Here is a 14,059-nt window from a genome sequence, read left to right as displayed (position 1 = left end):
AATTCAGTTTATAAAAATAATAAAAAACAAGAGTTTATGTTTAATGAGTAATTAAGATAAACCAGGTTCTGTTCTAAGCATGAACACACAACTCATTTACTGCCTACCTCAGTTCAGTAGAGTGGTAAGTTATTACATGTTATTTATAGTAAAGAATTGCTCAGAATTTTTTGTAAGCCTCCCCTCTCCCTGCCTAGCACTCTAACCTAGGGCCACGACATGCACGTAGAGGTAAGGGAAAATAACAAAGATGACTTTATCACTATCCCATTTATTCACACAAATGTTTCTAAATAAGGCATCCAGGAGCTAAATGAATTTTATCATTTTGCATAGCTCTGATTCTAGGTACTTACCTTGTTCTGCAGACACAGCACTACTTCCTTCCTTTGGACACCCAATGAAGGCTATACTTTGACGTCTTTGCCCTAGGTTTTCTTCTTCCTTCCTCAAGGAAATGATTTAGTTTCTGTAGCTCAGTGGGTAAAGAACCTGCCTGCAATGCAGGAGACCCAGGTTTGATCCCTGAGTCAGGAAGATCCCCTGGAGAAGGAAATGGCAGCCCACTCCAGTATTCTTGCCTAGAGAATCCCATGGACAGAGGAGCCTGGCAGGCTACAGTACGTGAGGTCGCAAGAGTTTGACACCACTTAGCAACTAAACCACCACCACCATGGCTTGAAGTATCACCTCTATTAGACAATTCTTGAACCTACATTTCTAGCCAGACCTCCCAATTCTGTAATACCTTTACAGAGACGTTATGCTGGCATCTCCGTCTCAGGGTATTCAAAAATGGAAATCAGATCCTGTCCCTTGTCTTTCCTGTTGCATCCTTAATCCATTTTCCACTTTAAACCACCTTGGTATCTTGAGACAAACCAGCCTTCAAATATTTGATTAATTGAACTTATTCTAAACTAAAAGTAGTCATCCTGTCTTAAAAGAGGTAATATCATTTTCAACTCCTATTTTTCACTCAAATCAATGATTAAGATTTTTTTCCTTCAAAATAGAACTGTTTGAAAGTTCTGAATACACATCAAGCAAATAGCAGTGGCTAGCAGAAGCCAGGTAAGCAGACTGACTCAACTACTCTGTATGCTTCTCATTTTGTGAAAAACCACAAGTAGCCATGGGAGTTTTGACAGTAGTTTTAAATTGTTCCTATTCTTAAGTATATTATCTAATTTATATTTATAAGTGAACCATCAATTTGAGAAAGGATAGGTGGCTCAGAGGTTAAAGCATCTGCCTGCAATGCGGGAGACCTGGGTTTGATCCCTGAGTTGGGAAGATCCCCTGGAGAAGGAAATGGCAACCCACTCCAGTATTCTTGCCTGGAGAATCCCATGGATGGAGGAGCCTGGTGGGCTACAGTCCATGGGGTCACAAAGAGTTGGACACGACTGAGCAACTTTAACTAACTAACTAAAGGAATATGAACAAAAGTCAGACAATTCTCAGAAATAATATAAACCATTAATAAAAATCTGAAAGATGCTCAACTCCATTAATCATTTTAAACTATAAAATTTAAAGAAATATACTTTATTCATCTATCAGACTGACACAGCCTGAGGTCTGAAAATATAATTTGGCAAGTGTGTGGATAAACAGGCTGTTGATAGAGAAAAATCAGCGTTTTGAAAAACTTGGAAATAGCAAAAATTTTAACACACGCAGTTTTATCCTACAATTCCAACATTTACAAACTTGTTCTATAGTATATTCGGACATGTGCACAAAGACATTTGTTAAAGTGGGTTCCCTGCATATGACTGCAATAAATAATTTGAGAACATTAAATGGAATTGGTTAAATAAATTATGATATATCTATAAAATACCATGTGACTATCAAAATAGCTGTGATAAATTATATGTACTCACAATGGAAAGATGTCCCAAAACAAGCTGGAAAACAGAACGCACAGCACAATCCCACTTGTATATGTATATATTATATATTTTAAAGATTTATTGTATACATAAAACAGAAAGTCCATAACTATTAAAAGTGATTATCTCTGGGGAGTGGGTTGAAATGTATGATCTCACTGTATTTTACATATTGTTTGAAATTTTTAAAATATTTTTTATTTTCTTAAAATCAAATCAACAATTAATGTCACTCCCCAAATTTAAATTCATATGAATATTTGAGCCATCAGGGTTTAAAATGTTGCTAATAGAGAAATTCTACAGCTTGAGGGGCAGGGACCAGCAGAGAAGGAACCCTGCCCTGTCACCTCACCTCCCTTTCTATTCACATTTCCTTTTCTCCCACCTCCAGAGCCGACCTGGACTCATGCTAATACTCTGAAATGAGATGGGACTCCAGAGATTTCTGAGGGAAGATATTTCTTCCCAGACAGTGACTGTATCTATAGAACGAGGGGCAAAAGAAATAAATGGCCAAGGGCAGGAAATATCCATTAGCAGTGATGGAAAGGAAAAGAAACTCCTCAATCTGGCTGAGACAACCGCTTCTGTTTAAGAGAACATCTTTGTGTTCTTATACTTATTTTACATCTTCTTCGTTACAAAGGTGACCAATTGCTGTTGTTAAAGGTCGTTTCCAAAATAAGTCTTCCAACCAGTTCTGATCAACCATGGACTCAGAAATCAGATAACATAGTTTGTTAGAACTACATGTGAATTAAAGATAAACAGGCTCTAAACAAAGACTTCAGGGACTCTGAGAAACTTATTTACTTTGATATACAGATTTTGATTATTTCTTTTATCCTCTAGTCTTCAGCTGTGTTTTGGAAGTGAGGGTTCAAGACAGTTGACTTCTGTGTAGTTGGGGTGTTATTAATAAAGCGGGTTTCCCTTGAGGCTCAGCTGGTAACCAATCCACCTGCAGTACGGGAGACCTGGGTTCAATCCTGGGTTGGGAAGATCTCCTGGAGAAGGGAAAGGCTACCCATTCCAGTATTCTGGCCTAGAGTCAGACACGACTGAGCGACTTTCACTTTCACTTCACTAATCACCACAATACACACAATCTCCTGGATATACAACACTGTGTAACTTTGAAACAACTAACAACATCCTTCAAACCAAAAGCTTTCAAGAATTAACCAAAAAGATCCTCAAATTTTAGTTTTTACATGAAAAGTCATGCTACGAATAAAAAATTATGAATAAAACTTGTAATTTGTTATTGTATTCCCTGAATTTGTATAAGATAGTGTTATCATCTTAATTAGACCTTAACATAAAGATGTATCTTGGTAATTTTTTTACTCACTCACTTTGCAGCTGAAAAACAAATATTCTGTATTCAGCTTCCATGCGGTTATCATTTTAAAAATTCACTCTGCTTAGGGCTCCTCTGTAAGCTTTATTGGCTATTACTGACCAGTAATAAATAAATCCTGAAAACCTGTACGATCAATCTCCGGATTTCCCGAAGACATGGAAGTAGCTGTACCCCTAGATGGTTCCGTTATTAGCATTCTCATGTATTCAAACATTCCAGTAATCATTTCACCCAGAGGACATGAAAAATAACTCCCTTTGAGAGTTCTAGTCTACTGACTTGTTAAAACTAAGTTGGGACTACTCTAAACACACCGAACCAAAACTATGAGAAAAGCAGTAGTATTATTTTGATTAATAGAAACACAATAATTCCAGAATTTGTTTTTCCACCTACAGCAGTAATTATACCTTCTCTCTCCAAATTAAGTTATTATCTCTGCTATTAGACCAAGGTTTCCTAAGGATAGAAAACATGTCCAATGAATCTTAGTAACTCTACAGTGCATGGCTTTGGCATAATTATACCTCCAAGATAACATGTTTGCAACTAGTCAAAACTACCTCGATTTTTAGTTTTGGCTATACAACAACTACCCAACTGACTACAAAATTAAATTGAAAAATTCCTGCCATAAAACGAGTTTAAAGGAAGTTATTTTTTAATGTCATTTGCAACAACAGGTGGAGAAGGCAATGGCAACCCGCTCCAGTACTCTTGCCTGGAAAATCCCATGGACGGAGGAGCCTGGTAGGCTGCAGTCCATGGGGTCGCTGAGTCAGACATGACTGAGCGACTTCACTTTCACTTTTCACTTTCATGCATTGGAGAAGGAAATGGCAGCCCACTTCAGTGTTCTTGCCTGGAGAACCCCAGGGACGGCGGAGCCTGATGGGCTGCCGTCTATGGGCTCGCACAGAGTCGGTACGACTGAAGCGACTTAGCAGCAGCAACAACATGAATGGACCTAGAGATTATCATACTAAGTGTAGTCAATCAGAAAGACAAATAGCATATACGTCACTTACATGCAGAATTTAAATATGACACAAATGAAACTATTTACAAAACAGAAACAGACCGACAGACATAGAAAACAAACTATGGTTGTTATCAAAGGGGTAAGGGGATGGGGAAGGATAAACTAGGAGTTGGGGATTAACAAGCTACTATACATAGGAAATGGCAACCCACTCCAGTATTCTTGCCTGGAGAATCCCGTGGACAGAGGAGTCTGGTGGGCTGCTGTCCATAGGGTCGCACAGAGTCGGACATGACTGAAGCGACTTAGCACGCATGCACTGGAGAAGGAAATGGCAACCGATTCCAGTATTCTTGCCTAGAGAATCCCAGGGACGAGAATCCCAGGGACGTCTATGGGGTCACACAGAGTCGGGCACGACTGAAGTGACTTATCATATCATACATGAAATGGATGAACAGGTCCTACTCTATAGCACAGGGATTTGTATTCAATATCCTATAATAAACTATAATGGAAAAGAATATGAAAAAGTATATATATATAAATGAATCACTTTTTAATAACAGCATTGTAAATCAACTATACTTCAATAAAATGTTTTTTTCAAAAAAAGAGGTTGTTTCTCATGATTCTTTTTAATAGGAAAAGCAAAGACACAATGTGCATCTCCAACTGTCCAACTGGTAACTCCTTAAAAAGAACCCAAGTACTGATTTTAGTGAAATAAGACATAAAAACCACTACCTCTCTCTCTCCCCTTTCTTTACAAAAGCAAGTCAAAGGGAGAATCAAAATCTGATCCTTTCAGCTACATCAGTAACCTTGCCAGTTTAGTTTACATCCCTTATAAGCCTAAAATTATCTAATATTTCAAGTAATACTGCAACTTAAAACATGTTACAATTGCTTAACATTGAAACTTTATTTCTTGAAATCAGCCCTAAAGTTATCTTTACACACATGAAGTAAAATCATATATGACCATTAACAGGCAACTTAAAAGATTCTCCCAATCATATCCAACTTCACATTAGGGGGAAAAAAAGATGTACAGTAACTTGGGCTTTCAAGAATGACAAAAGGTAATTCTTGAATCAAAGAACAGAACTGATCAGTGCTCAAACACATGAACAGAATAGAAATCATTTAGCTGAGGTAAACCTACCACTTAGTTTTATAGACTTCAGAGTTATAGAAACTTGGAGATAGAAGTGACCTTTGAAATTACTTATTAATTAAGTAATTAATTAATCTCTTCAGTTTTGAGTCGAAACAGAGAAGCTATGGGACCTGCATTTTAAAATATTGGCCTTAAGTTCACAATTAAAGATGAAAATGTCTTGAAGAATCATAAAAGTACAGGTCAATGATATTATTCTTAATGATCTCATTACTCTTTCAAAAGTAATGGAACCCTGATTCCCACATACACACAAAAATTACCTTTTCACCAATAATCCCATATGAGGGAATCCAAAATATAGAGAGAAAGACTGTATGTTCATTACAGCATTTTCTATTAGAGCAAAATATTGAAAACAACATCAACATCCATAAAAGGAGAATAATCATTAGCAGCACTATGCAGTATACTAAAGATCAGTATACTGATCAGTCTTTGGACCTGTAAAGAACTGGATCTGAATGCCAACTTTTCCACATGACAGCTGTGAGTCCTATGACAATTCACTTAATATTTCAGACTCAGTTACCTTAACTATAGAATGGGGAGATACTACAATCTTCCTCACCAGGTTGTATACTGGATTTAACACATGTATTAGAGCACGGCACAGCACTTATAGCTCAGTGAGTACTCAATAAATAGTACTTTTATTGGCCACTATTAATATTGAACTGATTCACTGGAATATTATACAGACATTTTAAATATTATAGGAAAATCTGTAGGTAGTGGCATGAAAAGATTGCCAACACACTGTTAACCAAAAACAAATTGAAAAACAGTAAGTAGCATGTACTGGAGTGGGCAATGGCACCCCACTCCAGTACTCTTGCCCGGAAAATCCCATGGACAGAGGGGCCTGGTGGGCTGCAGTCCATGGGGTCGCTAGGAGTCGGACACGACTGAGCGACTTCACTTTCACTTTTCACTTTCATGCATTGGAGAAGGAAATGGCAACCCACTCCAGTGTTCTTGCCTGGAGAATCCCAGGGACGGGGGAGCTTGGTGGGCTGCCGTCTATAGGGTCGCACAGAGTTGGACACGACTGAAGTGACTTAGCAGCAGCAGCAGCAGCATGATCTTGCTTATGTGTAAAAAATAAAACCATACACATATATAAATACAGAAGGAAAAGTATTAGAAGTGGTTATTTATGGGTTAAAAAAAGGAATTTGTTGGTGGAAGATTTACTTTAGGTACTTTTTCTTTTCCTTCAAACAAACATGTATTTAAGCATTTTTAAAATTTTTAATTGATTTAAAGATAGTGTGGCAACAAAGAAAAATGGCATAATGTACATAAAAGGTTGTACATATACCACTATTACAACATAAAAATTATGTGCCATATAGACAGTGACTAGAAAGAAAAATACCAAAATTATACCAGGGGGTCTATATGAAATGTTTTGTCTCTATTTCCAAAAATTTTCAGTCAAAAAACTCATTTGATTCTGAACAAATCCCAAAATTGGGGCTATATTTTAATATCATCTTTCACTGCTTGTGTCCCATGATAAAAGTCAATTTTGAAAAAGTCATAAACATAAGATTTTTTTCTCACCTCATTAGCTCTCTGATCGATAAGATCTTAACTATAGTCATTTCCCCTGACTACTTTCTTATTGTTGATGTAATTTTACCCAGAAGTCAAAACACCACCAATTGCCTGGTAAACATCTCCCAATCACACACAAGTCAGTAAAAAAAAAAATGAAGGGTCTGGCAAGAAAGACTACTAAATAGATAAACAGAGCTTCCACATAATGAGATTAATATTATCCCTATATTTTATATTAGCAAGAAGTAATAAAGAAACCAACAATTATCAATGCTGGAAAAAAAACTACACTTTCAAAAAATTTAATAGAATTATACTACGCTTTTAAGTTCATAAAAAGCATTAAAACCATTCTTTCTACACAGACACTGTACTTAGCAGTTTATCAGCAATTTTATCAAGACACCGTATTCTTCTGACAACTCAGATAAGCAAGGTATTATTCTTGCCTGCCTATAGCCCCCAACAGATGAGTCATGTTCAAATTCTCAGCCTCTATATGGTAAGTCTTTTTTCACCATTCACATATTAATTTTCATATGGTTTACTAAAAGCAGTCACATTTCTAATCTCCTTTGAGCACTCACCCTGCAAATCTACAAACCCTCTTATCCTTCATTCTATTATGCAGGCAAAGCAGGGCATTAGCTTCTGTTTACAGATCAATTAGTATGATCACTGATCTTTCCAAAGATGAGTAAACTACTAAACACTAAAACTGCAGCATATCCAGAAAAAGATGACCAAACTCACAAAAGGTGAAAAACTAAGTAATATGAAGAGTGGCTGAAGGAATTAGGACGATTAATTTAGAAAGAAGAAAGAGAAAGCAACACATACCCACACACAAAATTTTTGTCATCAGACATGTGAAGGACCATCATAGAAAGGAATCAGATTTGTGCTATAAGGCCCAGGAGTTAAAAATAAAAGAGATTCAGTATTCAATAAATAAACAATTAATGGTAATCAATTCTGTGCCAGATGCTTGTTTTATACCAGGTAAGAAAATCCAAACCCTCAAGAGGTTCAGACTAGTAGAGAAGATAAGAAATAAGTAACACTACATGAAAAGGACTCAAAGAGCTATGGGGACACAGAAAGTGACTCTAAGTCTCTTTGGGGGTACAGGAGAGTAGAGAAAAATTCACTGAACAAATGAGTATGAGTTTCAAAAGTAGATAAGATGGGAAGTGGCATTACCAGGAAGAAAGAACAGCATGAACAAAGGCCTGGAGGCCTGAAGTTAACCTGGAGAGGTGGACCACCAGGTACACGTTAGAAGAAATGAGGCTTTAAACTGGGAGTGCGGGAGCCTGTGGTAAAAGTCACAAATGCCTCACCATTTCCATGCCGAGAAGTTGATACTTTAACATGCAAGCTATGGAACACTACTATGAGACTATAAGTAGCAGAGTGGCACGCTCAGAAAACCATACAAGAAAGCTCATTTGGGCAGGACGACAGATTTCTAGAGGCTAACTGTGGAGATAAAGAGATTAATTACAGAGCCACTGTTGTTACTCTCGGTGAGGTGGTGATGATTCAAGAAATATTTAGGAGGTAAAAATCAAGAACTATTGGCTATAGTTGGGGTTGCTTCCCAGGGGCACAGTGGTAAAGAATCCGCCTGCCAATGCAAGAGACACAGGAGACTAGTGTTCAGTCCCTGGGTTGGGAAGATCCCCTGTAGGAGGAAATGGCAACCCATTCCAGCAACCCATCTTGCCTGGAGAATTCCATAGACAGAGGAGCCTGGCAGGCCACAGTCCATGGGCTGGCAAAGAGTTAGATACGACTGAGAACGCACACACAGACTGGCTAGGGGAAAGAGGGAGCAGCAAGAGTCCAGGGTGACTTCTAAATCTCAACTTCGTTGAGTAATGAACAGTGATGTCCAAGGCAGGTAACAAAGGAAGACAAGTACATGTAATCAATCAATCAGTGTAAGAGTCCCAGACCAGAAATTGGGTTGTTACTGTCTGGGGAGAGGGGATGAGAGAAGAGGAGCAAAGATAAGTTCACCTTTGGTCTTGTGTAACGTACGGTACCTCTTCAGTGAAGCTAGAGAGTGATACATGAAGAGGGGACCAGGAGAGTCATTAGCTTAAATCAGCAACTGAAGACAAGTAAAATGTACAGAATAAGATCGAACTTAGACACCAATATGTAATGAGAAGATGAAAGAAAAACCTGAAAACAAACGAAGAACTGATTACAGGAGTACCAGATGAATCAAGAGATAGGGTGACACCAAAAAAATGGCAACAGAAGAGAAAAAAATTCAAGAAGGGTGGGGAGGGTGAAAATTAAAGTTAAATGTACTGCATAAAACAAAGTTTATGCTCTGTTAGTTTAAATAACTAACAGAAGTTATTTGAAACGGCAACAGACTACCTTGTGAGGTAATGAATCACATCACCAAATTAATGACTCAGGCTGACAGTCACCTACGCAGGACGTTAACAAGAGGAGTCTTTCCTTAAATGAGAAGTATAGCTACATGGCCTCTATAGTACACCTCTGAAGTCTAGGTCAAGGCTAGCCTCAGCATCATTATGACATTTTATCAAATATTCTTCTGCAATTTGATCAGAAAATTGAATATTTGATTATTTTAATAAAAGCTTAAAAAAAACAATTTCTACGTTTCATGTAACTCAGAAGTAATCAATACTGGATTAAAACTTCTCACTAATTCTGCTCTTGGGATACAAAAAGTTGCCACTGAAAGTGCAGACAGCTGATCGAGTCTCTTGAAACTGGAACTTCAGATTTCAAATGAGCTCTCACGTTGTTTTCCGACCAGTCTCCATCCTGGCACCCTAATTCCACCTGTGCACCATTCCTCATCACTCTCATCAGAGAAGACACGCACTGCACAGGCAGCTCTGTCCTGTCCTCTTTCTCTTGGTCCCTGCACATCTTTTCAGTAATCTGCTTCTCCTTCCTTCCCGAAGACCGTGTACCGAATCACTTCCAACCCTCTTCCACTGCTGACCATTTTCTCTCCCCAGTCCTCCCCTCTTTCCTCTACCACCTCTTGTCTACCCAATGTTGGAAAAACACCCCATTTATCCTGCAGCCCCACACTCTATTGTTCTTTTACTATCAAGTATCTCCATATCCCACCACCTATTTGCTATAGTTCCCTACAGAAAGGTGTCTAAGTCTACCCCTTAATGGAAATAAAAAATTTAAGCCACTGACAAAAGACATATGATTTACTGAAACAGCTTGTTCAGTCACTGCTGACTCCCTTTTCAATTCCCTTAATGTCTTTGCAGCCTGCGACTGAACTGACCAACCCTTCCTAGCTGCAGTTACTCCTTTTCCTTTTGCAGTGAGGCTGGATGGATTGTGGAAAGCACTCTGCAGAGAATCAGAAGATTCACGCTTTAGACCCAACTATCCCACTAATTATCTGTGCATCTCCCCACCTCTGCTCCTACTCAGATCTCACTGCTGACATGCTGACACCCAGTCTAGGTTAGGTCCCTGCAGTCTAAGCTTTCTCAAAACCTAGTCTTCTCAGTAGTGCTTATCAGAACAACTTAATTACTATATAATTAGTATTTAAATGGCTGTCTTTCCTACACAGGACTGCAAACCCCATGAAGGCAAAGTGCACGTTTCAGTCATACTTCTCACCTCTTAACAGCACAAAATAAAAGTCCATCAAATGAATTAATGGTGAAATAGTTGCCATGACTTCCTAAGAGACTTCTTGTTTTTATTAATCTAAAATTACTAGCACTTTACTTACAAAATTACTGACAAAATTTTAAACAGAAACTCCACCAATTACCTACCACAAACATGATGAACTATATATAAAATTTTACATGTAAAATTAAATAAGTCTTCTATGATAGCTATATTTTTCTTGCTTATCCACAAGAATAGAAAGGGGTGGATCAGGTACTTACGTTTCAGGACCAACATGTGTATTCCAGGTTGAATGTACAAGTGTAAGCTTGATACTAAAAACCGATTGTTTATGTAGCTGATTTGATAGTACTTTGGGTTTAAAACTTTTTAACACTGGTGAAACCTATGTGTTACATATACTCTGAGGAAATCAAAAAAGAAAGCTTTTATCAGACAAGTTACATTGCAGTGTGATTTTAAATATAAACCAGGGAAAAATAATAGTTTAGTTGAATAGAAGCTGCCACTGTGCCTGATAAAATGACTTTCAAATATAAAAATTTCAGATCTCATGTAACTAGGTGAAAGTTGTCGTTTTATGATACACCGCCTTGGTCAAACAATTGAAACAGATTACATGCATGCTAATTTGCCCTTCTGGTGAGTGTGTCCCGCTCCTCAATTATACAGTAAGGTCCTTAGGGGCAGTTTGGCGTTTTGTTCATTGGTCCCCTTAAATAAATAGGAATGCAGGTGATTTCAATAATCTATGATCTACAAAGCCTGAAAATAGCTTTTGTGGATAAATATATTTAAATATTGCCACTTGAAAACAACGTGCAAGTACTTAACATCCGATACTTAGACAATTCCCTAGGTTAACAGCCCGATAACAGGCTATAAATATTGTTGTAATCCCCAGGAAAGACGAGGTATTTTCATAACGGAAACACTAACAGATATAATCACTTGGAGCTGTTCTCCAAGGCGCTCTCATCGTTAAGTCAACACCACCAGTTACGGAGGGTCAGTCGTGTCCCTCGGACAGCCTCGCTCTTCCGCTGCCTCGGGGCTACAAATCCCGCACGAGGAGTCCCTGGAGATCAACCAGCGCTTCCCTGGGACTTCAGCTGGGAAATCCCTGGCCAGGGAATGCCGAGTTCAGGCCCCCCCTTTCCTGAAATTAATGAATTGGCCATACGATTGTTTATTTAATGAGGTGTGTAGTGGCCTCTACTGGTGCTTGTGTGAGCACAAGAATGTCCCACTCTTACAAGTGGGATGAGCCTTGGGGGAGGGGAGGGAGGCGAGGGGTGAACCTGCCTCCGGGTACAAAGCGCACAACTAGACCCAGGAGCCCCCGATGCGCCCCCACCGCCGCCTCTCTCCTGGCGGCGCCCCAGCCTGCCCACTTCACTCTCCACCCTGCGCGATCCCCTTTCTCCTCCGCAACCCGAGACGAGACAGAGAAGTTCCTGCACGTTTCCTCCTGGATCCTAAACAAAAACACCGCAGCCGCCGCCGGTGCCGGTACCGCGCCCCCGCCCCCACCCCGAGCCTCCCGGGTCGGCGCCCCGCGGCCGCCGCTTACCTGAGGACTGCGGCGGGGAGCCGCTCCTGGCGGCCGCGACGCCAGGCGCCCGGCGCCCGAGCAGCAGCAGGCAGCAGAGCCAGAAGGAAGTGCTGAGGAGTCGCCAGGCTCCCGGCTCCGCCGCCATCTCTTCCCGGCAAGCGGCAGCGGCGGCGGCAGCACCGCGGAGCCCTCGCCTCCTTCCCTCCCGCGCGCCTCAGCCGGTCCCTCGCTGCAGGCTTGGCTCCCGCGGCGGCCGCCGCCGCTGCTCCAGCCCGACCCGGCCCGGCCCGCGCGGCCCCTCTCGCGGGAGGGGAGACTCGGGGGCGCCTCCCTCCTGCAGGGAGGCGGAGAGGGGAGGAGAGCGGAGAGGGGGGAGTCAGTACATTCCGGGGCTGGGGGGCGGGGGGGCTGGGTCCGTCTCTAGGTTCCAGGCGCCGCCACCCGCCGCCGACTCCGGCTCCACACACACCAGCGCGAGGGGGGCGGAGACCGCGGGCGGCAGGGGTGGGGGTTGGGGGGCGGGGACCCCGGGCGCGCACCCCCGCGCACGCGCAGGCGCGCGTCTCTCTCGCCCGTACCCTCTCGGCTCCGCGCGCGGCCCGCCCCCGCTGCAATCCCGGCTGCCGCCTCGCGGCCGCGGCGACGGACCCATTCCCCTCCCCCTTCTCCCCGGAGCCGCGGACGGGCGCGGGGAGCGCGCGCCGAGAGCTGCTGCTGGCGTCAGGGAAACCCCGGAGAAGCGGATCCTCCTCCTCCTCCTCCTCTTGGCCTCCTCGCACCCGGGAGAAACACACCCCTTCTCTCCTCGCCGCCCGCCTCACCTCCCCCAGACGCCTCTGGCTGCGGAGACCAGAGGATGAGAGGCGCTCCGAGCCCGGGCTTGTCCGGGAGGCCGGAGCGGGTGCGCACCTCTTTCAGCCTGGGCCCGGTGCCTCTATATAGGGCCTCAGAGGAAACCAAATGGCCTCCGGGAGGAAACCTGGGTGCGCAGAGGGTCGGCGCGGGGATTTATGTGCCAGCCAAAAACAATAGCGATCCCGCCCGGCTCTTGCTGGGACCTGGCGCGGCTCCCGTGGGAGGGGGCCCACCGCGCCGCCGCTGACCTCCAGCTTCCCGGCCGGGCCGCCCTCGCCGCGAGCTTCCCCGGGACAGTGCCAGGTCCGCGGGGCCCGCGCCCCCACCCGCGGCTCTCGGCCGGGGTCCAGGGAAGCGGAGCGCAAACAAAGGTGCCGGTGTCCGCTCCACCAGCCGGTGCGGGGGCCTGGGCGGAACCCCATGACCCGCTTTGGGCCGATCCGCGGGCTGTAACTGAGACCTTTTACCTCTGCGTTTGCGGGCCACCTCGCGTTTTCGTACCAGGAAATCACATCTCTTCGCTGGTGAACCGGGAGCTGGAGGTTGTGATTGTAAACCACTTAGTAATCGTGAGGTAGAACCAGGCCACCCAAACTTAGGAGAAAGCAGTTTGTCCTTACACGGCTGCTGAGAATACTGAAAATCGTACAGGTTGCACCCATGGAAAATATTTTGAGAAAAAACCATGTTGTGTGGTTATGCACTTGGAGAGTCATGTTTGATTGTTAATATGAGTTAACAATTATTCTGTATACTGTATACTCAGTAATCAAAATGTGTTGCTTTCCACAAGTAGATGGCTAGTTCTCTGACTTCCGTAGCCCTCTGTGCCATCTCGTAATTACTTTCTTCAGTTCTTTTATTCTGAAGTGACAGAAAGCGGTGTAAGGTTTGTGGTAACATTGGGAGGGATAAGCTCAGAATCCTCGTAAAACCTCTCAAATCATCAAAACAGTGGAATCAGAAACCCTTCGAAACA

General features: G+C 42.5%; 1 protein-coding gene across 9 annotated transcripts in view; it reads right to left on the bottom strand.

Annotated features, from left to right (window-relative positions):
* NEO1 (neogenin 1) overlaps positions 1–12,627 on the bottom strand; it is a 241,560-nt gene extending 228,933 nt beyond the window's left edge. For 3 of the 9 annotated variants that reach the window (XM_070797045.1, XM_070797046.1, XM_070797049.1), the window contains exon 1: positions 12,244–12,623. In XM_070797045.1, the coding sequence (XP_070653146.1) occupies positions 12,244–12,370 (127 nt within the window). In that variant the 5' untranslated portion in view covers positions 12,371–12,623. Of the gene's footprint in view, positions 1–12,243 lie in introns of all 9 variants that reach the window. The other 6 variants (XM_070797044.1, XM_070797051.1, XM_070797052.1 and 3 more) reach the window with 5 other exon arrangements.
* Between the last annotated feature and the right edge of the window lie 1,432 nt (positions 12,628–14,059).

The sequence above is a fragment of the Bos indicus genome, chromosome 10, assembly GCF_029378745.1.
Source record: "Bos indicus isolate NIAB-ARS_2022 breed Sahiwal x Tharparkar chromosome 10, NIAB-ARS_B.indTharparkar_mat_pri_1.0, whole genome shotgun sequence".
Lineage (NCBI taxonomy): Eukaryota > Metazoa > Chordata > Mammalia > Artiodactyla > Bovidae > Bos > Bos indicus.
The sequence above is the reverse complement of the archived record's forward strand: the minus strand, read 5'-3'. Positions and strand labels throughout refer to the sequence as shown.